The sequence below is a fragment of the Vigna unguiculata genome, chromosome 9, assembly GCF_004118075.2.
Source record: "Vigna unguiculata cultivar IT97K-499-35 chromosome 9, ASM411807v1, whole genome shotgun sequence".
Lineage (NCBI taxonomy): Eukaryota > Viridiplantae > Streptophyta > Magnoliopsida > Fabales > Fabaceae > Vigna > Vigna unguiculata.
The window spans coordinates 7675826-7703020 of NC_040287.1; the positions used below are offsets into that span (position 1 = coordinate 7675826).

Here is a 27195-nt window from a genome sequence, read left to right on the forward strand (position 1 = left end):
ATATAAAATCTATTTCGGAATTCTCTATCCAGAAAACACCCAGAAGTGCTATTACCGATTTGATTTTCCGGAGTAGCATATCGGAAACAATAACCTGGAAACAAATCTCCTCTTACCATTCCAACTCCTGATCATATTTTGCGGAAACTTATTCCGGATTCCAATTTCCGGTTGCACATAAGATAGAACTTCAAATAAAACAAACAAGGGTAAAAATAGATTTAAAGAAAGTGATGGGGTGGAGGATGAAATTGCCTACATGTTTAGTAGCTACCCACTAAAACATACCAAGTAAAAATACGACATGACTTTAAGATTACCCATGTTTTAAAGAAATTTACTATGTAAAAAAGATTTGAACAAAATAAAAACTTTTTATTTTCAAATTACATAACTAAAATCATTTATAGTTAAAAAAAACAAACTTACTCCAAATTCAAAAGACAACGTATTCAACTTTCTACTTGTTATCAGCCCCTTCTCACTGGTCGAATGGATGAACTGGCACAAATTGACCACGACAAATTAATTTGAACAAGTTTACGATTTTATTTTGAATGTGATTTCTATGCAATTGCGTATGTTCACAGTAACGGGGATCTAATTATCACTTGTTTGAGCATGTAAAAAAATTTGATATACAACCTCCCCTCTTGGTAAAAATCTGGATGGGAAGTAAAGCGTGATTCGATGAGAATATTCTAAGCAACCTCCTGAAGTGATTTCTTGTCTACTGATAATCTGGGAACATCTCGCAACTTATCATTGGGCACTCTTTCATTGAAATGATCTCTGAGAAATTCCACAGCCATGAATGTAAGTGCTGAAGCCGGAATGTACCATGCAATCCTGGGGATGCTACCCCTAAAAATTCCCTTCGTGCCTTCTGCGGCCCATATGCTGCACATTGCATCCAACCAACCAGTATACCTAAGACAATGTTAGAAAGCAAAATTATCATAAAGTTAGCTTATAAATAATCAAAAATATTACCACTCAGCTCACTCAACTGAAGAAGAAATATGCAAAGTATTCTGGTGGCAGGCACACAATGTGCATAACATAACCTGTCTAAATATTTACTGAAGGAAATGATACCTCAAAGTTGAACCCTGCACTTGCAGTCTTGTTTTCACAACATCCAAAGGAGTAGTAAGATATGCGCTGAGACCTGTTGAATTATACTGAACATACTGAGTTTTATGGAAGACAAAGAACAGTGCAGCACTTAACATTTAAAGCAGAGCACTGCACATACCACCCGCTAATCCTCCTAAAACCAGTCCCTCTAATGAATGGTTAACACGCCAATTTGGGCTGGATATCCCTCTTTGCTCTACATATTCTTTAACGTCTTTCAAACCTTCATAGAACATGACCTATACAATGATAACAGCAATTTCATATAAACAGAAAAGGTATGATGGTTGTGAGTAGTGACTCTATTTACTGAAATCAGGACCGAGTTGATCACCAACACAGCCATTAATATCTAAGTGTGATTCCAATTGTCAGTGAAAATGCAAACAATCTCTTTCAACCATTGACGAGGATACATTGTTTCAAGAGTTTGCGCAATATTATAAAGCTGGGACTTTATACACTGTGAAGTGTTAGGAATTTAACAATATTAATTTGAAATAAATGGTTCACAAACACTATCACGAGCAGAAGGCTTTAAAAATAATGAATTATATCATTCCCAACAAATTTTGAACAAGAAATTCTGCTGTAAATAGCAGCTTATCAGGATAAAAAAAATATTTGCAATATCTCCATGGTATTTAAAATAGCTTCAAAATCCTTCTATCTATTTCAACATATTTTTATTTTCTTTTCAAACGTTTTGGTTATCACAAATAGAGATGATGAAAATGTATGTGTGATTGATATCAATAAAATAATTATTTAGTTTTCGACTTGCATATTCTCTCTTATGTTTGGAACCATTTTTAGAATTTATTCTTGAAGAAAAATGGTTTGTTAGTTTCATTGATGATTGTACTTGTGTCACCTAGACATTATAAAAAGTAAATTTGAGGTCTTCCAAATTTTTGTTAAATTTTTCCATCCAGTCCAAAATCAAGTTGGATGACGTATCAACAGAATTAGATATGATAATAGTAGTAAATATGTGAATCAAGAATTCTCCAATTTTTTGTCTCATGGCAGTATCGTTAATGAACTAACGTGTTAACACTCCACATCAAAAATAGAGTTGTAAAAAGGAAAATGATCATCTTCTAAAGATAGCTAGGCCTTCCTTTTCCATATGAACCTATTGGGGAGAACTTGTGTTAAAGGCAACATACCTAATCAACATGTTACCCAATTGTATCTTAAATAACGTTAGTCCTATTTAATCTTTTTTGTCTTATGTTCCCTCTACTTCTTTAGTGTCAAGTCTACCTTGTCGAGTATTTGGATGTTCTGCTTTTCTTCACTCTCATAATCCTAATCCCACTAAATTAAATCCTAGAGTTCTTTAATGCACATTTATTGGTTATCCTTATAATAAAAAAGGGTACAGATGCTATCATCCTAAAAGTCATTGTATATATCACCATGGATGTCACCATTAACAAAACAGAATCCTAGCTTGTCAACCCTACGCTTTAGGGGCAGAAAACACTTGAAGGGGAGGAGGTCTCGTTTCTATCGTTACAATATTTATCTTTCCAAGATACTCAAGATCCAACTGATGAAGTCAGCCTAAATGGGATTGAACCAACTCATATTGAGAAAAAAGACAAATTCTTTGACAAAAACTATCAAAGAAAACAACCCACTTTTACTTCAAAGCAAGAAGAGTCGTCTAATTTGGAAGTGAGGATATTTGAAGGCAACAGTGAGGGTAAGTATTATTGAGGGTTTACCCATTGCGTTGAGAGAGGAAAAAAGATTGTGTTAAATATTCTATTTCCCAATATGTTTGCCCTTACAATCTTACTAATAGATATTGATGTATCATTGTTGTGATTGATGCCACAAACATTCATACCTCAGTCCAAGAAGCCATGAGAAGTGAACATTGGACTCAACATGGGAGATTGTTGACAAACCAAACGACAAAAAGATACTAGGATGCAAATAGGCAAGTATAAAGCTAGATTGGTCTCAAAGGGGTATACTTAAACTTATATTGATTATGAGACTTTTTCTACTATAACAAAGATGAATATAGTTCAAGTTGTTCTTGCTCTAGCAACTCATTTTGGATGTAAATTACATAGTTGGATGTGAAGAATGTCTTTCTCCATGAAGATTTAGAAGAAGTATACACGGACATTCCTTCTGGATTTGAACCTCACGGTGGAAGGGCTAAGGTATGCCTCCTAAAGAAGGCCTTATATGGTCTTAAACAATCCCCAAGAGCATGGTTTGGGAGATTTACTAACAATGGTTTCCTTAGGATATAAGCAAAGCCAAGGAGATCATACTTTATTCATAAAAGACTTTGTTTCAAGCAAACTTACACTTTTGTTGGTCTATGTGGATGACATGATTATTGAAGATGATGAAAAAGAGAAAGTGACTTTAAAGGAAAAATTGGCAAACCAATTCGAAATGAAAGACATGAGAGAAATTAAGTACTTCCTTCAAATAGAGGTTTCTTATTCAAAAAAGAAGATTTTCATCTCCCGAAGAAAATATGTACTTGATCTCCTTGAAGAAATAGGTAAGTTGGGACGCATAACCTCAGGAGTCATAGAATTGGAAGCGAAGAGAATTCTCCTATAGAAAAAACCCAATATCCTATATTCATAGGAAAACTTATTTATTTATCACACACAAGACTGGACAATTGCTTATGCAATTAGTGTGGTAATGGTAAGTCAGTTTATGCATGATGTAAAAGAAAGACACATGCAAGCAATCGAAAAAATTCTTCTGTACTTTATGTCAAGCCCAGGAAAGGGGTTATTTTTTAGGAAAGGAGACACTTAGACCTTGAAGATATATATTGGTGCACTATGCAGGTTCTGTTATTGATAGAAAATTTACATCTGGGTACTGTATTGGAGAAACTAGTGACTTGGAAATGCATAAAACATGATACAGTATTTCATTCTAATGCAGAAGCTGAATTTCAAGTCCTTGCTTAAGGTGCCTGAAGGAGTCTAAATGAAGATCATACTTCATGACCTTAAAATTTAAGTTGACATTCCTATGCAATTGTACTTGATAACAAGTTAGTCATGAGCATTGCCCATAATCCAGCCCAATATGATAGGACCAAACATACTAAAATTGACAAACACTTGATCAAAGACATTTCACTAAAGGGCTTCCTCAGAACAGATCCCAGAATCTTGTAGGCAAGTTAGGAATAATTGATATTCATTTAACAACTTAAGGGAAAGTGTTGTAAATAGCAGATTGTTAGGATAAATAATATTCTCAATCTCTCTCCATTGGAATTAGGAAAAAATATCTCCAAAATCTTCCCATTTATTTCAGCATATTTTTATTTCATTTTTTAGACATTTTGGTAATTACAAATAGAGAATGATGAGAATGTAATTTGTGTGATTGATATCAAGAAAATAATTTTTTGGTTTTCAATTCGTTTCTTTATTATAGATTCCAAGTAATCAGGAAGAAAAATGTGTATTTAGAAATTGCTGCAAAAGATCTCCCTGGTTTTTCAAGTACAATGTCTTAGAGATTTACATAACATAATTGTTAATTTATAACTAAATACCAGGTGTGGCAGAAGAGCTAATAAATCAGACCCAGGAAAGGAAAGTGTATCAACATAAAAGGTTTTTATGGATAAGACCACCTTCCCGGTTCAGCTCTATGAATACCATACTTGATGTGATGTTAGAATATATAACACGTGTCCAATATGTCAACTATTTATGTTCAATAATACAAGTGTCCTTCCTTAAAGTTATGATTTTATAGCCCATTCGATGTGTAGCCAGTAGTACACAAAAAGAAGATGCCTTGATCAAGTAAGAAAGGACTTTTAATTAAAATTAATAGAGACCAAACAAAATATTTTCATATACTCAAAAAATATAGCAGATTATAAAAAGAGCATAAGCAGTGAAATTGTGTGGGTTACATATGATACCATTAGTCCAGCAAACGGAACATCCCTTGCCAGAGTAGAAAAATATCTGCAGAAGAAAGAAATATAAGGAATTAAAATCATGAATGAAATTATGGGACCTAAACAAAAAATGTGTTTAGAATTAATTTAAAAATTGACTCAGTATAAGATTCATTCACCGCTTGCTTTTTAAAAAATGTAACATTTATAATAATATCAGTGTCAAAAGAAAACTAGTATTTTTTTTAGTGTGTACCCTGCATATAAACCCTTTAATCCCTGTGTTTTCCATATTGAGAAGCCTGCGTGGATCATCCCTGTATAATAACCATATATTTGTGGGCCAGGCTTAATTGCATTGCCATTTTTCACAGCAACCGAACTCCAAGACGTAAGTGTGCCTTGAACCTGCATGCGTTGCTTTATCACTTCACATGGAACATACACAAAAGAACCTAGAGTGTCTCCTGAAAATAGAGAGAAAAACAAGGTAAATTTGAGCCCACTGAAATGGTTACATGTCTCATGCTCACAAAACCTTCAAATTTGGCACAAGAACAAAATTATAACACCAGGATGATAATAATGGTAGTGCATCTAAAAGTCAGTTTTTTAGAAAAGCAAAACTCAAAAATAAGCTTCCTTAGAAGTTAACTGAGGGAGGATCCACTTTTACAAAGAAGAAAAACTAAATAATGCTAAGTCAAATGCTACCTATGAAAATATATAGGATGTGCTATGACAATCAATAGGGATGGCAATGCAGGTTGGCTCGTCCCACATTTGGCCTGCAGCAAAAGAGTGGATCAGGCCAGACCAACCCGCATAAGAAATGTGGGTTAAATTCTCTGGCCCACCTCACATTAGGATTGGCCGCAGGCCAACTCGCATAAGGAAATTACTTTAAAAGCAATTGTATCTACAATTATTTTGATATTTCAGATCTTTATTGCTCCCTATGAACTTATCTTTGATAATAAAATTTAAATAAGCTAAATAAACATAAAATTAACGTCTACATCAAGTAAATATGCCAAAGTTAAATATTTCATAAACAAAGGAATATAAAAATAAAGTATTGTTCAAACTACTAAAAAAGTATAGAAATCAATTGTCATCTTGTGTTGACTTCAAAGACATCATTCTTGTTCTTCCATTTCAATAACATTGGATGCACACTTGGAAGAACTTTCATGTCGCACATTTTTATAATTATAATATTCTCCATCATCTGCATATATTTGAACAATCACTGAATAAAATAAAAATATACAACAAAAATGGGATCAAAGAAAAAGTTAATTCCCTCAAAAAATCCATTCTTAAAACTAGAAGTGCAGATAATTGCTTCCACATTTTCGGGCAAAAGACAAATCCTATACTTAAAGACTTAATGAATATGTATGTCAGTTATTCACAAGACTAGAAAAATCTAATGATGATGTCTCATACTCCAACTTTTCTCTTATGAAATGGAAATCTATCTCAATATGTTTGGCGTTGTCATGACAAACATGATCAGAGACTATGTGCAATGTTACCTAATTGTCACATATAAGGTGCATTTGGGAACTTTCTTCAAATTTAAGCTCTTAAAGGAGTTATTGTAGCCATATAAGCTCATAAGACACCAATGTCATTATCTTGTATGTTGCTTCTACGCACTACATCTTACCACAAATAGCAATGTGTATAACTTCTCAAAATCAAATTACTAAAAGATACAAAAGTAGTACTAATTTACTATGACATGGTTCAAATCTGCTTACCAATAGCTCCAGCAATGAAATTCGCCCAGTGGCCCCTAAGACTAGGATGTGAATCCTCAATCCACTTTTTCGTGGACTCTATGACACCAAAATATGTTGCACCAGTCGCAAGAGATCCAGTAATGCCAGGTATTGCACCCCTGTAAAAGCCTACAGAATTTAATTAATCACAAGGGACAAACTTCTAAGTTCATAGTCCAAGGTATATGTTACTAGATTCAAGAATAAGTTTACAACAACAACAACAAAGTGTTATACCACTAGGTGAGGAAGACTACTTAGATCACAAGTAAACTTAAATAGAGAAAAATTAAGACTTGAAGTCATTGCTCATCTATCAAAATGCCTGCTTGATTTTCATCATTTTCCAGCCAAATAGGCTTTCAAGTCAATGGCACTCTCTTAAAAGTTTTCATTAAGTTCTGAAAGCAAAAAATTTAACTCAAACACGCATGAAATGCCATTTAACATAAGGAAATTACATTACTAAAAAGCATCAAAAATATCCATAGCAGGAATAAAAATATTAAACGATCAAAATAGCATACCTTTTAGTCCATCAACCTGCCAGACATATCGCACCATCTGCAATATGTTTTTCTGGTTCTAACGGATGAATGATGTTCCAAATAACGAGAAAAACGTTAGATGATGGAGCTATATACGAACAGCAGCTCATTCATAAACTTTTTGAACATGTCGACAATACTGTCTAATTTATCTATAGGCTGCCATTATACCTGAAGTCCATTTAAAATAGCTTGACTTTGTAGTCGGGTTTTAATGGTATCCACCGGATGCATCATTCCTTCTCCAAAAGCACCAGCAACAGCTCCCCACACAAACTCTCTCCATACTTCAGTAATATCATAAGGTAAGAAAAGTAGCTCTAAAATATTTAAAAAAGAATAAACGATTCCACACACAGATTATTCTCCAGCCACAGTAAAACTCTGTTGGGAGAGATGAATGAGAAAACGTTCAATCATTCCATTAACTATTTAAAAGCAAGATTATGTATCATAATATTGGAACTCACTCAAAGAACTTTCAATTCAATAACTTATTCTCAAATCCGCATCAAGTGAACCAAAAACTTTATGTTATAACCAAGAAACCACAACTCCAGACTCAAACAAACATATTCAACAAATTTAAATTGCATGTGTGAGATTGGGAAAAAAATCAAACATATTCATGAACTTTTGGTTCATTTCCTAACATTACATCCCTTTGATTAAATTGCAAAGAACATCTCTTCAGCATCAAAGAAGTAGAATTTATATTAATCCTAACGGAAACATGTATCCTCCGTTTTTGAAACAACTCGTTGATTCCTTTCATTTATTAAAATTAAACCATCGTGCATGAATGCGGTTATCGGTTATCGATAGAATCAACTGCTTACAAAAGAAATGGTCATGCGAAACCCTCTTCGAAACTTGTGCCTCCTTGGATGTGATACTCTGAACCGCCATAGACAAGTAATGGAACTTCTTCTCTAGGGTTTTACAAGGGTTTTACAGAAGAGAACAGGTTCAGAAAGTAAGAAACACAAAGTGAAAAAGGTAAAAGAATAAATCAGTTAATAAATGTAAGAGAAGTTTCAGAAATATACAGTCAGAAATTAAGTAATAGCCTCTAATATTCAAATAAGGAATTATGTTTTATATGTATTTAAAAAAAAAAACTGTACTATAATTTATTTATTATCCTAAACAAAACAGACCGCATAATTAGAATTTTCTAATTTTCAAAAAATTTAAGTTAAAATTAATAATAAATATATAATTTTTAAAATAGTTGTTAAATATAAAATTAAAAAAAATTAAGATATGTAAAAAAAAATTAAATAATAATTTAAGACAAAAAAATATTTCTAAAATAATAATTAAAAACAAATTATTTATAAAATAATTAATTTTTAAAAAATTAAATTTGATATTATAAAATATAAAAAAGAAAAAGAATTATCTTTTATATATTATTATACATATATATTTATTTAGATGAATATATAATCATGTGTTATGTATGTGTATTTTAAGATAATTGTAATTTATTATATATTAACTCTAACTATAAGTGGATATAAATTAATAAATTCTTATATAAATTAGGGAATTATTTTCTGAAAAACTTTGGAATTTCTGTGTTTAAAATAAGAAATTTGCACAATCCTTATTAATATTTTAATTATTAAAAATATATTATATCTGAAGATTTGTTATATTTACATTAGGGTTAGTGAACAAAAAAAATCGTTTAAAAATGTCTTGATATTTTGAATGCAAGCCAGCAAATAAGAAGCAGCTGTCAGAACGAATGTGAAGAATATTTTGATATTTCATACATTGATGGTTGCTGTCCAAATTTTAATTGGTGCATTTTTATTGCCACAGATCCCATATATTTTATTTTTTTATAGTTTTAATATTTTCAGGGCATGTAACATACTTAATTTATTATTATTCAAAAAATAATAACAATTAAATAATTCATAAATATTTTTAATTGAGGTAAAAGAAATGTTTCATGGTCTTATTTTTAAAGATAGTTATAAAATAAACATATATTGTAGTTTAAAATATCACGAACAAATCAGAAAATTGTTCTGAAATTTTAATAAATTAAAAAATCATGTATATTTATATGACATATTTAACTGTAAAATTAAATTATATATATATATATATATATATAAGATAAAATGATAAAAAAAAATATGTTTTTAACAATTTATTTTTGTTTGTATGTTGTGTTATAGATGGCTTTAAGGAAGAAAATGTTTTAAATTTTACAGTCTCTAATATAAAAACTTAGAATAACTTTTAAATTGCAGAGTCCAAAACTAAAATAAAAATCATCTTTTAATTATATTTATTAAGTACATATAAAAGTAAAAAAAGAAAACTTCCATGACTAGAAGATAGATAAATTAACATATCTTTCAATCTTGGTCTAATTTTGGCGGTTAATATTTGGGGCATTAATTCATATATGTATGCAAGAGATAGAAAGAGTATGAAAAATATATACTGGAAATTTTTAATGTGATTAGATATAATGATACATTTCATACTAGGTAAAAAAATATGATTTTTACTTCTTATATTTGAAATAATTTTACTTTTGTCTTCCGAATATGAAATTGATGTTTTAGGTCTTTTAATTTAAAAATGTTTCTTTTAGTCTCTTCATCTTAAATATTATTAAAATTTCAGTTATTTGACGAAATTATAAATAATTTATATGACAACTTATTATAATTTTGTAGTTACCACTAAATATTTGACCACATATTTATTTTTCTTTCAAACTATTTATTTTAACCACATTTATTCATAAGACATTTGGACCACAGAAAAAAAAAACAAGTCTTTTTTTTTTTAAATTACAAGACTAAATTTGGACTAACTATTTTGTTATATATATATATAAATGTTTTAGTATTTTGAATATCACATGTGTCAATTTTATAAGTATTTTACCCTCTTTTCTTTTCATTTTTACAAGTGTGACTTTCCATAAAAACACTACTCTGGTCATTCCATTACCTACCCAAAATTGTGTCTAGTAATTATAATCCTCTACTACAGTTACTACACTGTGTTCTCAGAATCCAAAATTTGAGACATTCATTATATTTTCTATGGCTTTAAATTAATCATGCACTAACCCATCAAGGGTTTGGATTTGACCGCACATTAGTTGTACACATAAGTTGCTGCATAGGATCTGATTTGTCTTTTTTTCTTACATTTATTGTGATAAAGGAAGTTGTTTTATATAAGACAAATATAACTAAAGGACAAAAAACAAATAAAATACTGCAAAACCATTTTAATTTTAAATATAAAATCAAATAATTGATTTTTTAATTTTTAAATTAATTTTATAACAAAAATATATTTTAAACATGAAAGGAATAATACATTTTTTTCCAGTTATTTATATTTAAAGATGTTTAATTTTTATTTTGATTTTTGGACTTAACACACCTACTCTACAACATTAATATTTGCTTTTTTCCAAAAAGGTTTTTTAATATATTTTCTTTTAAATGTTGTAAGGTCCCATTTTTATATTCTGCCCTAAAGTTGATGGGCTGCCTTTGTGAGTGGGCCTAAGGCCGGCCCAATGTATAAAATTCTTAGGTCTGCCCTAAACCTAGAGTTCCTTGCCATTTTCAGAACAAGCTTTGTCCTTGCCTCGAGCCACAACCGCCTTTACCTCTGCTAGGGTTTGGAGAAGTCGCAGTCTAGCAAGTTCAGCCGCATTTGTTCCGTTCCGCGTAAGTCTCCCCAACTCAAGCTCTATGTTCGTTCCGTCTCTTCTTTACGTTTTCAGTTTGAGCCTTCTAGTGAACTCGTTTTAAACCTTGTCCTGTTGGTTTCAGTTCGCTAAGTCGTTCCTTGGGCTACTGTCCTTCGCCGCTCGAGTATCGGAAGCTCTAGCTCGCATCTCCCAGGTACGGGAAGTTAGAGCTCTTGTTTTCCAGTAGTTTTGTTCTGTAATGGTGTTGATCCCACTTGCATGATTTAAATCCTTCGACTTGATGTATGAGAATGCTTTGTATGCTGGTTTGGTTCGTTTTCCATGGTTGTGCAGTGAAGAACAGTGGCGAGACCTGTTAATCTCGCCCAGACGAGTCAATCTCGCCTAAGCGAGATGAAACAGGGAGCTCGCCTAGTGCTCATGCGCGAAAAGTCGCCCAGGCGGCTCGCTCAACTTTTGAGCGAGTAGGCAACTCGCCCAGGCGAGATCCCGCGTTGCTCATGCACCTGATTTTTGTGCTCTCGCCTAGGCGAGGGGGAGGCTCGCCTGAGCGAGACCCTCCAGCCTAAGCAAGGTGCTGGGCGAGGCAGTGTGATGTGGAATGTTCTTCTGGGTTTTGTGTGGATAATATTTGCTTGGTTTTGAGTATCTGGGCTAAAGGCTTGGTATGTGTGGGCATGATAGAGAAATACAAGTTGCGAATTATGTATAAAGGGTTGGCATGAGTTTTACATGAGATTGTATTGAAAGGGTTGGTATGAGAGAGGCATGATAACAATATGGATTGGAAGCCCTTGGTACATGAATGGTTCATGATGAGACGAAATGTGTTGAGCCTGGAACATGAAAGGCGTTGACTTAAAGGTCGGTACAATTAACGTATACATGCGTAGTGGATATCATTTGGGTTGTGCGGTTGTGTCCTGTATGTGTCAGTGCATAAGTCCTTGGGGGTCTCTAGGTGAGGTCTCCAGGGTCGCGCTTCAGTGGTCGGGACGTAATTCCATGGCCCCTGCTAGTGGGTGTTCATGGTGGTGCCCCATCTGTATAACTAGGTAAGGATTCAAGGTAAGGTTGCATCCTGACGCTCCGAGGAGCCAGTTAGTCTCACTTAAAGCGGACTGACTCTTGTGGTGGGAGTAGCAGGAGGCCTGAAACTCATTAAGGGCTAACCTTGTGGTGGGAGAGATTTTGATTCATCGTAACACTGGTAACACATAGCTCAGGATCGAGCAGCTCAGGGTCGAGCAGGGGTATCCACCACAAGTGCAAGCATCCGCTGAATCTGACCGAGTTATACGTATCCGGATGAGTCGAGTCGAGTCGTAGTGTATTGAATGAAGAGTCATAACATGTTTGGTTGTTATATGGATGTGAGATGATGAAAATATATTTGACTGTATGATGAGTATGTGTTGGCTCTAGCTTACCCGTTTTGTTGCATGGTTGTGTTGTATATGGCTGTTCTTCCTTGCGATGATCATCAACTTGGTTGATGGGAGCAGATGGGCGAGGTTCTCGTGGTCAGCAAGGGAGTGGTGATTCAGTAGCTTAGCCATCTGGGCTGGAGTCATTTTATTTACGATTTCTTTAGGGCTACGACCCCTGTATCGTCTTATGATCTCTTACTCTACACACCTTATTAGAATTGTATCTGTTTTATGTTGGCATCGTGGGGTGCCAGGTTGTAGGGGTTGCGTTAAGGACCCCCAAGACTACGCTGCTATACTTTATCGCGTGACGTTTCCTTTAATTTCGTTTAATAATTAAATGGGACGTTACAAATGTCAAGAAGAGTGTAAACCCTATCAACATAAAATATATTTTTATTAAACTTCGTTTTGTACAATGAAATACTTAATGGTGCATTTGTCACACCAAATTCAAGTTTTAGATATATTTTTTAACTTTGTAGTCATGAAAGAGAACATTGCTCGTGTTTGATTGCAACCTAAAAGAGTAGATATTTTTTGTATTTATTGTGAGACAACTTCTTTTTTGGTGAGAAACTTAGTGATATTTCTTATCATTTTCTTTGAAATTCTTTTAGTTTTACCCATGTTACGAAGAATATTTAATGGGTTAGCCAAAAGTGATTGATATTAAAATAATACATAGTCTTAGTCAAAAGTGACCGTTTTACAACGAATAAATACTTTGATCAAAAGTGACTATATTCCTAACAATAATCGGTCTTAACAAGGAATGATTATGTATCCAAATAATACTTTGATTGTTTTAGGTAACAGTGAGTTCTAACATCCCTATTAATAAATTGTATTATTTATTTTAAATAAAAGAGTTACAAAATATTTTGTTTTTACTAATGTTTCATATTTTATCATGATATAGTTTAAACATTAAAAATATATTTTTTTATCATGATGTAGTTTTTACCTATTGAAAATAACAATAAGAAGAAGAAGAAGAAAAACTAATAAAATATGTATATATATATATATATATGTATATATGTATATATATATAGTGGCGGATCTTGACTAAGATTTATGGGGAGCCAAAATAATATATTTAAAATTTATATATTTAACATTTTTGTCACTCGTTCACTTAAAATTAATACATAATTTAATATAGTTATAACTATAACAGAAAATACACATATCTAAATAATTGTCATTTATTTTTTCATATTCTTGAACTTATCAAATAATTGAATCATAACTAAATTTTTCAGCTATTTTTTGGTCAACTTAGATAATCATATTATTTGTAAGATATTTATTTTCCATTTTACTAATGTGCGCATATCAATTCAAAAGTCATCACAAACTTTTTTTTCATCATTGTTATGTTTATGCAATGAGCAACCTTATTGTCTTGTTCTCATCCTCCCTTCTTTTTTATAAATTTTAAAAAATAAATTTATTCCTTTATTTTTTATCAATATACCTATCTATAAAACAAGTTTAAGACAAAAAAAAAATATTATAATATAATCAAAAATTGAGAGACATAATTACTAAAAAAAATTATGATAATCGAGTTATAATTAAAAATCCTCTATAAAAAATCACATAATACATTATTTGTTCTTCTATATTCATAAAAAATGAATATACAAAAGGGTAATGAGATCAAAAAAAAGAACAGGGCTAAATATTAAACAATTATTGCACTACCAAGTGAGACAAGATAATTTTTTTTTCTTTAAGAATGAGAGAAGATATGAAAAAAATGAAGGCAGAAATAATGAATTTCTGTTTAACTTTTTTTTATTGAATAACAAAAGAAATCAGGTAAAGATGATAGATGAATACAACACGTAAAAAAATTCAAGAATCAATGTGAAGAAAAAATAAAAATTATCTCAACAACTTTATTTTAATATATTCAATTTTATATTATAGTATTTATTAACATTAAATGTTGTACTTTATAAAAGAAATAAAAAAATATTTAATTTAATTTTTATTATATTATTATCTAATTTAAAATGATAATTATAATTTAAAAAATTTTAAAATATATATAATTTAAAAAATTTTAAAATATATATAATTTAAAAAATTTAAATATACATAATTTAAAAAAAAATTAAAAAGTTTGGGGGGGGCGTAGCCCTGCCTGCTCCATTGTGGCTCCGCCACTATATATATATATATATATATATATATATATATATATATATATATATATATTAAAAAAATATTAGAAAAAAATATATTAATTAAAATATTATTAAGTAGGTGTGTGTATACAAAAAATTATCTCTTCATTAATGAAAGCAATAATGATTTGGATAAAAAAAACGAGCACATGCATGACTTGGCTTATTAGTTATAACTTTTGACTTTATGGTAATTGTGTAATCTAATAGACTTTGCCTTGGAGTTTAGTCTGGTGAGAAAATGTGTTCAAACTTGGAGAGCAACATTGATCGATTGTGAAACAAAATTTTGAGATATACAAGGGGGGTTGAGGACATTATAATTATATTTAATGTGCTTCACAATGTAGTGTTACTTGTATGGTGCATAACTTTTTTTATGGAGTAGGCTAAGTGGCCAAGTTGTAATTGAATCGTTGGGCTTAGGTTTTTAAACTTTTAGTGGAAAGAGTTGTGTACTATTAGCCATGACTTTTAGCCTTGTGGTAAATGCCCAATCCAATAAAGTCACGAGTTAGCAATAATTATCCATGGTGTACGCCAGGGAGCAAGTCATAAATGATCCATAACATGTTACGCTTTCATAATTGGCAAATTTCTATTCAGTTTGAAGGTTACTTTCTCAATTGTGGATTCAAAGTACATGACATTGTCATTAAGAAATAAAATATAAAATGGATTTGGGAGAAAAGTGGAATAAGAACACACCATCCTTGAGATGATTTCCAAAGAATAAGTGTCATGAGGAGTTGCCACTTGAACAACTTTTCAATAAAAATAATCAAAGTAAGAGAAGATAGCTCTCACAAATGTGATTTCAAATATTTTTCAAAAATGTTTTATAGAAGGGATTTGTGATTCTTTATATAATAATATGTTGTGAGCAAGAATAGGAAGAAACACCTTACAAGTGTTCATAGGTGGTTCCTTATGGAAAAACAAATGATAGTTCATATATTTATGAAAAAGCTTATGATTACACTTTAAGAAACACATATGGTGAATGAAAAGTGAAAAAAAACATGTGAAGTAGTTACAAACTTCTAGCATGTTATTTTTAATGCTTAAGTAATCCAACACGTTTCACAAGATTGTTAATGGTAAACAATATAAAGATGATTGTGTTGTTAGTTAAAGAAGATTTCTAAAAGGTTTTAACAAATATATTGTGAACAGTAATTAAAGTTTATACAAGTGAAATAAACAAAGTAGAAGAACTAGTTGGCATACAAATTTCCATTATAATTTGTAAAAGGCTCTCTTGATCAAAGAATTGATTATAGTAACAATGTTAATTACTACTTATAATGAACACAAATATATTATTGGTTATCCCCTTAAGATAAAGAACACAAGTATTATTTAATACTAAGCCATTTTTATCTTTCAACGAGTATTGTATTATTACGATTCTTGACTAGGACACAAAAAGAAATTGTTTATAATAAAAGGAAAACTCTAAATTGATATTATATGTAAGATCATTAAATTGCTATGCACGACAAACCTTATATCTTTGGGTGCTTTAAATTTTGTCATTTAACTAGTGTGTTGATCTTCTATCGTGTATTAGCATTATAATAGCTAGTAATCTTTTAGCTATTAAGAATATTTGATACACTCAACTTATGGTGTTTCAAAATTGACGTAGTTATGAACATCTTTTTCTTTCGGTGATAACACCAATTTAAACATAGAATAGTATAATTATTGTGCTACAACCTTTATAGATATTCATAAGTTAATGACTTCTTAAGATAAGCTAACCAATTCAAATTGAATTAGTGTCTTATTATAAAGCTTCATCTTAAGCCATTTAATTTGTATTGTATGAACTTCGGTATAAGCACCATTTTGGAGTTGTATAAGTTAAGACAATTTGATGACTTTATTAAGTTTGAGCTCCTTAAAATGGTAATCTTGTGTTTTTCTATTTCGTTTTAACAAACGTGATTGAAACATAGATATTTCTTAAACAAAAACTAGAAACTATTAGTTATACGAAAATTAAGAATTGTTTAGACTCTCTTTATTTATGAAAATTAAAATATTTTAAACTAGAGGATTGATAAGACTATTAAATAATATTTCTATATATTTGAACTACCATGATCTTCCATCCCTATATTCTTTTATAAACTACTGTTAATCTAATTTAATCTCTATGAATTTAGAATATAAAATATTTTCATAAAAAAAAATGCAGAGACTTTAAAGTTATTAAATTTGTAAGTAAAAAGAGAAAAAGACTAAAATGAGAGATCTTATAATACTATAAAAAGTAAATGAATAATTGAACCTTAAACTTTTAAAAAGGCAAAGACTTTAGTCATATTATTAATTAGGAAAGGATTGGGGGCGTGAGGGTGTATACAACTGCATAATGCTATATTTTTATGAGATTCATTAAGTTGTCGAATTAAATTGATTTTTAGTTTATGTGTCTAATTAAAATTTGTTTGGTGTAACGTCACATTAAAAAGATAAATCTAATTAAATAAAACGTGGCACGTACTTAAAATATCCAAAGAGTATAGAGTTTAGGGTATGAAAGTTTACAGTTATCCAATCATACCAATACTGGAAACAAAGACACTATATTGCCTTAAACAAAAATAAGACTTCAATAGTGACTCAAAAGACTCGCCCATAAATAGGGGGATTACAAACATAAATAAAGCTTCTTCAAATGTAGGCTCAATAGTGAGCCCAAATACCCATCCATGATCATCAAGTTGCATCATTCCCATTGTACTGCGATTGTTAGGGACTCTCACATCTGCTCACATCAATAAATTGATGATCATCGTAAAAGGAGAAAAATCACACACAAACACACAAACAAACAGAAGGGTAAACTAGAGTAAAAAGTTTCTTTTATCATACAACTCAACATGCAATTCAAAGTCAATAACACATATCAGACATCGAAACATGTGATAGCAAACAAAGTTAAGACTTTAAGACTCAGCTATCCGGATACATATAATGAGGCACCACCACGAAACCTTACCAAGAGGGTCATGGAATTACATCCTAACCATGAGGCACCACCACTAAACTTTCGTGGAATTACGTCCTGGTAGTGAGGCACCACCACGAAACCTTCGTGGAATTACATCCTGGCTGTGAGGCACCACCACAAAACCTTCGTGAAATTACGTCCTGGCCGTGAGGCACCACCACGAAACCTTTGTGGAATTACATCTTTACATGAGGCACCACCATGAACTTTCATCGAGTGATTCATGGAATTACGCCCATTTGATGAGGCACCACCATGAACTCTCACCACGAGGTTCATGGAATTACATCCATTAGATAAGGCACGACCATGAACTTTCACTAGGAGGGTCATGGAATTACGTCCTACCCATGCCTTATCCATGTTTCACCAACAATCATAAAGTTCTCATGCATACTAATTTCATGCCAATATTCAACCACCCAACAAACCATGATTCATACATTTTCTCATGCCAAGCTCATAAATTCCAGTCCATAAAATAAGTTACTTCATGCATATTCACATATATCATACTTTAAATAGAGTCACTCAATCATATAAATGATCATCAACCAAGAATAGAGGAAAAGAACACAAATTTCTGAACCAGTCTCGCTCAAGCTATATATGGACCCTCGCTCAGGCGAAAGAGGTATTTCGCTTAAGCTATAAGCCCTCGCTTAGGCGAGACTGCCAATAGAGAGCCCTGCAGGATTCGCGAGTTCTCGCTTGGCGAGCCCTCCTCGCCTAAGCGAGACCACTCCTCGCCTAAAGGGGAGGTCCATCGCCTGAGCTACAACCAAGCGGAACACAGTCAGGCTCTCACGAATTCTCGCTTAGGCGAGCCCCTCTCGCCTAAGCGAGATGACACTTCGCTCAAAACGAAAGCTCTCCGCCTGAGCGAGAGCTCGAGCAGGAACTTGGGCCAACTTCTGTTATTCTTGCCTAAGCGAGACCAGTTCGCTTGGGCGAGAATATCAGTTCTCGCCACTGTCTCATGCTTACAAGCCAAATTCAATCCCCGAGCACGCACCATACATTCCTTACACCATCAACAACGCCATACAAGCATTTAAGCACACAAAACAGTCCAACCTCAAGGAAAAATAGCATGAAAATACGAAACCCTAACTTCCCTTACCTTGAGTGGAGCTAAAAATGCAAACTCAAAAGTCCACGGAGAAAAGGGGAGTACGATAACTCTAACCAGTGCGGTGAAACTGGAAAACAGGCGCACAATACCAAACATAAGGTTTTAAATTCGACCCAAGACAAAACCAAGGCACTGGAATGGAAAGGGAAGGGTATAGTCTAAGTTCAACTTAACTGGAGAAGACTTTAGAGCGAAACACTGACTACTCCAATGGTGTCCTAGCAGAGTTCTACGTTTTCAGCTACAATAGAGAAGAGGAACAATTTTTTTTTGGAAAGTTGACAGAAATAAGGGTGTTAGGGTTGGTTTAGGGATTTTGGACACCCTATAGACCTGTCTTAGACCCAACTGACCAAGGTAGATCCTTAAACTTTAGGGCATATTTTAAGTGGGTCTTACATTTGAATTATATTTTGATAAGATTTATCATGTTATTGTTTTAAGTTGACTTTTATTTATAAATTAAACTTTGAGTGGGTGGTTTACGAGTATCAATAAACTCATTCCATTTAGATAATAAATATATAATAAAGTATTATTTATTTAATTATTTTAACATAAATGAAAACAATTTTATGTTTTATCATATCATTAGTACAAATTTCATTTCATGATTTGTTGGGATCACATTTAATTTAATGAGTTATGGATTAGATTTATGATCATTGTTTTGATATCTCGATAATTTAATAATTACTGATTATATTTATGTTATTTATAAGCATGTTGATGCGGTACTGAAAACATTAATTTTTAATATTTTAAGAGTTTTAAGAAAAAAAAAATTATACAACGGACAATTAATCCTTTAAATATATTCTTTACCGAAAAAACTTTACCCAAAAATCTTAAAAAAAATATTATACTCGTTTTTAAATTTCTATTAGTCACATATCACTTGTAAGAAAACTTGACCTATATCAAAATAAATTAGACATAATAATAATAATAATAATAATAATAATAATAATAATAATAGACATACTTATGATAACCAAAATAAAAAAATGTACTTTATAAAAATGTGTTCCGCATTCTCTTTTTCATTACTTTCAACGTTTTATGCATGAATAATAATTACCATGGCATATTTTTAAGAAATAAAAAAAATGAAAAGAAATTATTTGTTTTGAAAGAGTTAAAAATGAACATAATTCTCTCCTTTGGGAACTAAAATTATATATATAAATTTAACTAAATTGCAATTTTACAGCGTTTATTTTTGCTGGTATTTACTTTTCTTAGAAAAATGCGTGGGGCTTGTGACACACAACGCAACATACATACATATGAGACCACATTGAACAGTATTGGCATTGTTCCTGAACGAAAACAAATAGGGGCTTCTTCAGTTGTCTGTGTGTAACACCGCTAGGGTTTCGCAAGAGCGATCACGAACGAAGATGGCAATGGCTGCAGTTCTGCGTCGCGAAGGGAGGCGTTTGACCCAACCAATCAACGCTCTCCATTCCTCTCTCATCTCTCAGTCAGTTCTTCCATTTCTCTCACCATTCCTCAAATCTCATATTTCCCCTCTTTCACAGATCTCGATTTTCTATTATCGATCTTACACGCTAATTGGAAACGTGTTTTTGACAGAGACCAAGCTCCTCATGGCTCGCGCTCCATTTCCACCCAAGTAGGTACGATCGATTTTCTCCCCCCTTTCGCCGTTTCTTAATTTCGTCTCGGAATAAGCTTTTTTTGTGTGTGTGTGTTTGATTGTGTCATTGTGTTGGACTTGAACGAGTGTTTATTTGTAATGTTTTAATGAAATTGGCACAGTGAGGAACCGAATGAAGAGTGTGAAGAATATCCAGAAAATCACCAAGGCCATGAAGATGGTTGCCGCATCCAAGCTTCGAGCCGTTCAAACAAGAGCTGAAAATTCCCGTGGCCTCTGGCAACCATTCACTGCTCTTCTCGGTGACAATCCCAGTATGTTCTCTTATCATTGTTGTTGTTATTTATTATTGTTGTTGTACCCTATATCGTGATCTAAATGCGTGTGAATGTTGTATTAGATTTTTATGAATTGTCTAGAATTTCTATTATCAGTAGAGAAGTGTTACTTGTACGACAAGGGAGTAAGGGAGAAAAGAATGAGAATTTGAATTGTAACAAATGACGTGAGAGAAAGAAATTGACGCAAAAGTTTATGTTGTGCAAATTATTGTATTGTATTTCATTTCTTGTTGTTATTATTATTATTATTATTAACGTGATCTTTGTTAGGAATTTGCGATCTTGAACATGTGCAATTGTTTCATTTAGATTTGTGTTTGTTAATTTATTTTTCTGATGATGCCCTGATCTTCGTTCGGTTTTTGTTTTTTTAAGGTACTGATGTTAAGAAGAATGTTGTTGTTACCGTTTCTTCGGACAAAGGTCTTTGTGGTGGAATCAATTCCACATCTGTCAAGATAAGCAGGGTTTTGCACAAATTGAATTCCGGTAATTTTTGCATCTGTGTCTGTTACAGACTTCTTATACTGTGTTGTTTTTAAAACATTAAAAGTGAAATGTTTGGAATCTAAGTTTGTAATGCTGGCTGGTTTTAAACCACTCAATGTTTTGGATCCTTTTAACCAACTGATGGGCTTATGTTATTTTCAATGTACAGAACCTTTAGTAGGAGTGTCAACGATTCCTAATGAAGTGGTCTCTAGATTTTTGTACAATCAAGAAAACGATGAAAGAATATCACTGTAATGCATGCTCCTGAAAGATTATTTACCTTGATAATTGGGTTAAAATTATTAGATTATATGATTTGAACGGGGGAGCATTTGGTTTTAACAAGTATAATGCCCAAAATCTCTTAAAAAGTCACAAAGTTAATATTAAGTGTAAAATCAAGCCTGGCCGATCTTACTGTTGGGTCACATGTAGATATCAAGTTTTAGGCGTAAAGGTGTGTTAAGATAGGCTATGGTCAGAATACTTCTTATAAGTCTTGTGTAATCCTTCTTTGTTGAGCTATCTTTTAATTCATATGGGCCAAGTTCTTTTTGACTTAGTATCGTACTCAGTCTAGTTTTAATATTAAGCCATGTATAGCAGTCCAGTCCTACTAACTTCATACTCTAGATATTCGTCTACAGTGTCAAGGGTGTGTTAAGATTTCTCACTTTGGCTGGAATATGGATGTAATTCTCCTTATAAGATATATGAACAATACTTCTCCCTTCAGCTGTTTTGGTGGTTTAGCTAAGCCTGGTCCATTTCTAATAGCAGTGTTGCACACCATTGTTTTCCTTCCTTTTTGGCATTTTGAGTTTTACTAATTTTAGGTATAAAAATATTTGATTTCTCATTTTAGGACCTCTGTTATTATCTATATTTTAGCTTAAGATATAAACTTTTGCATATTAATTATGAGTATATCTTAAATTTTGGATACTTCCTTTTAGCAATTTATATGTAGTATAGAATATTTAATTTGTATGTATAATCTTTATAATCTTTAATAATAGAAGGCATCCCGCAATCCACTTTCTCACTCTTGTGCTGCAATCCACTTTCTCACTCTTGTGTTTTCAAGGTTGATCTATCTGAAATTGATAACTACGATTGTAATTGTGTTCGTATTTACTACAATAGGGCCTGATAAAGAGACAAAATATGTAATATTGGGAGAGAAGGCTAAGGCTCAATTGGTGCGTGACTCAAAGAAAGACATTGAGCTCTCTCTTACTGAATTGCAGAAGAATCCTTTGAATTATACTCAGGTTAGCTTGTTGTGTCTCTCTTTCATCCTATGGTTCTTAAGATTTGCATAATTATATTTGTGCCTCTACATTTTTTTCAAGAGCCTGCTTTTGTTTTAATCTACTCTATAGTCTGAAAACTAAGTTTTCTCTGAATTGATTATACTACAGATGGTAATAGAATCAAAATTAAGAAGATTTTGACAGTTTGGTATTTCAATAGGCAACCATTTGTGAGGATAAAAGGAATCAAATAATGGAGAATATTGAGGCTGAGGCAGAGAACAGTAACATAATATATTACAAATGGTTTAATAACACATTTTCTGATTGAGCCTAATATGCTCGTTGGTCTTTGTAGCCAACCTGACTCAGGTGAACAAATCTTGTTCTTGTTGAAATTCAAACATAGAACATGTTTGGTTTACTGGATTCTTAGTGGACTATATATATATATATATATATATATATATATATATATATATATATATATATATATATATATATATATATATATATATATATATATATATATATATATATATATATATATATATATATATATATATATATATATATATATATATATATATATATATATAAACAACCTGACTCAGGTGAACAATCTTGTTCTTGTTGAAATTCAAACGTAGAACATGTTTGGTTTACTAGATTTTTGGTGGACTATATATATATATATATATATGTAGTCCACTAAGATAGAGCATCACTAGGTCAATGACTGCATCTGAGGTATTGTCAGCTTAGAAATTCAGTGGTTCAATCATGTTTGGTTTACTAGATTTTTTGTGGACTGTATATATATATATATATATATATATATATATATATCTCAAGTCCATTAAGAGCATCACTAGGTCAATTACTGCATGTGAGTGTTGTCAGCTTAGAAATTCAGTGGTTCAATTATATTTTTGTTCTTAAAAGCTATCTCAAGATTAATGAAAGAAGGTGTATTTAGATTGCTCTTGGTCTCAACTCGTAATTGATGTGAGATTATTGACCATACTGAAAAGAAACCTCTTAGTCAAAGGCTAAGTGCAACAATGGTTCGTTTTTCGAACCACTTTTCCATTTCCTCATATGATGTTCTAACCTCAAGTCCACTAAGGTTGAACATCATTAGGATTAATCATTACATCCAAGGTATTGTCTGTTTTGGAGATTGGTGGTCTCATCATAATTTTATCCTTAAAAGGTATCTCAGAGTGTTAAGGAAGAAAGATGTTATAGCATTCTTAACATGCAACTAAGCTAATCTTTTTCATTGGTAAAATAAGCATATTGTAGTACTTGATTTTGGTACCTGCAAATGAAATTTGTCTCCGACATATTTACGTTTAAAATAAATATTCTTGATTTACTCAATCTTGCATTGAAATGTGGCCGTTTGTCTTATGCTATTTGTTGGATCTTTCAGGTTTCTGTCTTGGCAGATGACATTCTAAAGAATGTGGAGTATGATGCATTAAGGATTGTTTTCAACAAATTTCATTCTGTTGTTCAATTTTTGCCAACAGTGTCAACTGTACTATCTCCTGAGGTACTTCTATTTATTGTATTTTTTATATTGTCTGCAGTATTAAAATTTTGCCATTCGAGTCCTATCATCTAATCTTGGTTTATTGTTGCTTTGATATTTTTGGGTACGTTTTGGAAAGATATGCTTTGGTATTCTACCTTTTGCTTTCAACTTATGAAGTAAGGTAATTTTCATGTAGGTTATTGAGAGAGAGGCTGAATCAGGAGGAAAGCTTGGGGAACTGGATTCATACGAGATTGAAGGTGGCGAGACAAAATCTGAAATTCTTCAGAATCTGGCTGAGTTCCAGTTTTCTTGTGTAAGTGATTTTAAAAACATTCTGACAAACTAGCTTTTGGTGCATTTTTTTTCCTTTACTATAAATGGATATTAATCTAAACATCTGGTATTGGCCTATTAAAATTTCAAAGTAATGTTTCTTTTACGTAGTTCATAGGAAATGATAACTCGATATCTTTTCATACACGTCAAAGTGACAAAAAAAATCCTTTAAAGACCCCACACCCTATGTGTCTACTGATGATGGCAATAAAATAATATCTTCACAAGAGAAAATCGTCCCTGATGAAATGACTAATTGTTGGAGCCCAGGGCAGGTTTAAACATGAGCGGTGTATGGGGGGTGGATGTATGTGTCCTTTTATCTGCAAGGGAAGAGGTTGTTTCTAGGATTGGAATTGGTGACCTCCAGAGCTGAGGCAATGACCTTATTGCTGTGGCAGGACTTACACACAACTATTGAAGCTCTACAAAGGAAAAGAAAGAAAGAAACTTGGCAAAAGTTCCATGCTCGGACTTTATTTCCTATTGTATATTATACACCCAGAACCACAGTACTAACTAGTAGAATGTGTGATCCTCCTTTTAATAGACCTTTTCATGGACGAATTCTTCTGAATTGTTTTGCCATGTCAATAAGAAAAGTGGAAATTTTGATAAATAAATTCACACATTTCAGTGAACATATGCTTAGTATTTAATGTTTCACCACCACCTCTCCTCTCCCTTTTCTTAGTGGACTGCTTCTGTGGTTGCTTGTACACTAGGTTTGGTGAAAGAGCATGGAATTGAGAGGAAATAGAAGGAATGTTTAAAATTGAAGTTGTTTAGTAAAGATGAAATATGAAGTTGGAGGTCCCATATAAAAAAATCATTTACATTGTTAGTTGCCCATATTAACCTTTTATTGCACGTCTCAGGTTATCATTTAGTTCCAGTCTCAGAAGCTTGTGTCTCTTTCTTTACGACCATACTTTTCTTTTACACTATGTAGGTCATGTACAATGCGGTGTTGGAGAATGCTTGCAGTGAGCAAGGAGCAAGAATGTCAGCCATGGACAGCTCTAGTAGGAACGCTGGGGACATGCTTGATCGTCTCACCCTCACTTATAACAGGTCTCTTTTTCTTTCACTTCTACATATTAATCGTTTTCTACATTCAATTCTTTCGTGGGAAATATATAAAATGATTGGTAGGAACTAAGTATTGGTGATTGGAAGAAAGAGAAACTAAGTATTAATACGTCTTTGAAGTTCAGAGGTGTTCGTGTATCATTATTACTCTATTCTTTGGATTTGGGCTATCCAATTTGGTTCCATTTTTATCTGCTAATTCAGTTTTGTACTTTTTTGTTTTGACTGACTTGTCTCTGTTAATTTTGTGGCAGAACTCGTCAAGCATCTATCACCACAGAATTGATAGAGATTATCTCTGGAGCTTCAGCACTGGAAGGTTAATTGCTGGGGAGCAATCTGTAATATACTCAACAGTGGCGATATCAAGATACTATCGTTGGTGCCACATTTTTTAAGTCTCTCACTCCTTCGACTTCTGTAATAAGTGTTCCATGGTGGGATCCATTTTCAGGATTCCCTGGTTGAGACAAGATATTTCTGGAATTGTGTTTTTGATGTTAAGATAGAGTCTGTCTTTTTTAACTCGACATGCCTGATCTTAAGATTTTTTCCCCATTCTAATAATGATGGGCCTTCGTTTCTCATACCCCAACATATTGTGAAACATTTGGAAAACAGTGTTTTATTGAAGCAGTATGCTTGTTTGTTTTCCTGTAGGATTAAGTGAGATAAACTTATTTATAAGTTATCCTTTTATTGAATAATTGATCAAATTGGTTCTGTGAAACATTTGACATTAGCAGCTTATTAATATTTGGAATATGCGAACATTAACTATTAGCTGTAGTTTTTGCTATATTTAAAATTGTATTTCAAGATATTTTATTACTTGAATTTTTGAAACTTAACTGTGATTAAAAAGCTTTGTTTTTTTAAAGTAATTTTAGCATAGAGATTCAAAGGAATGTTTTTGTTAATTATAAAGACCAAATATGATCACATGATTTTGTATGTTAGAATCATAGCTTCCTTTTAGTGTTGTGAAACACAAAATATAAGAATGTAATTAAACTGTGTTGTATTCTTTTAAATTTTTTCAAAGAAAAGGGAAGCAATCGTTTATAGTTTAGTACTAATAAAAGAAGAATTGTAAACAAATTTAATCTTTTCTAAAAAAAAAAACCACACATTCTCAAGGTTACTTTGAACAATAAAAAACATGTAAGGAGAAGAAAGATATAGCTTTAAATTTATAATGGTTTGTCTCATCATGAGACCATATCTACTTGACTAAATTAACAAAGTTTCACTAACAACTATCAAAGATGAGTATTTTTCATTGTGATTCTCACAACACATCATATTTATTTAGCTTTTCTAACTAATTATACGATTAGTTAATTAGTTTTTTAATAAACAAGTCACCTCTAACATACGCAAAGATGTTTTTATAAAGAAATGAAGGTTGCTCAATCCAAATATATAAGATTTTCATCTTGAAACACAAGTCATTAAGTTAAGTAAAATATTTAACAAAAATGTTCCTATTATATATTAGTTTTTTATATTCTAACCAATTTTTTAATGGTTCAAAGAATTGTTGTTGTCTTTTCTTTCATATATTACACATTTTCTTTTTTGGTATCATAAAAAATAATTGGCTTA

The 27195-nt window shown here is 32.0% G+C and overlaps 2 protein-coding genes across 2 annotated transcripts; one reads left to right on the forward strand and one right to left on the reverse strand.

The window, feature by feature from the left end:
- Positions 1 to 525: 525 nt before the first annotated feature.
- On the reverse strand, positions 526 to 8462 carry LOC114162285 (mitochondrial substrate carrier family protein E). The gene is made up of 9 exons (XM_028046113.1): positions 8240 to 8462; positions 7572 to 7687; positions 7380 to 7437; positions 6832 to 6981; positions 5319 to 5529; positions 5084 to 5129; positions 1259 to 1379; positions 1099 to 1171; positions 526 to 930 (listed from the first exon to the last, which is right to left on the reverse strand). The coding sequence occupies exons 1-9, from the start codon at positions 8307 to 8309 to the stop codon at positions 702 to 704; spliced, it is 1074 nt and encodes a 357-aa protein (XP_027901914.1). The 5' UTR covers positions 8310 to 8462; the 3' UTR covers positions 526 to 701.
- An 11687-nt stretch (positions 8463 to 20149) lies between these two features.
- LOC114164022 (ATP synthase subunit gamma, mitochondrial) lies at positions 20150 to 26291 on the forward strand. The gene is made up of 9 exons (XM_028048478.1): positions 20150 to 20386; positions 20500 to 20543; positions 20686 to 20838; positions 21241 to 21354; positions 22504 to 22631; positions 24052 to 24174; positions 24353 to 24472; positions 25448 to 25569; positions 25842 to 26291. Exons 1-9 carry the CDS (start codon positions 20304 to 20306, stop codon positions 25909 to 25911), a joined length of 957 nt encoding a protein of 318 aa, XP_027904279.1. The 5' UTR covers positions 20150 to 20303; the 3' UTR covers positions 25912 to 26291.
- Positions 26292 to 27195: the final 904 nt, after the last annotated feature.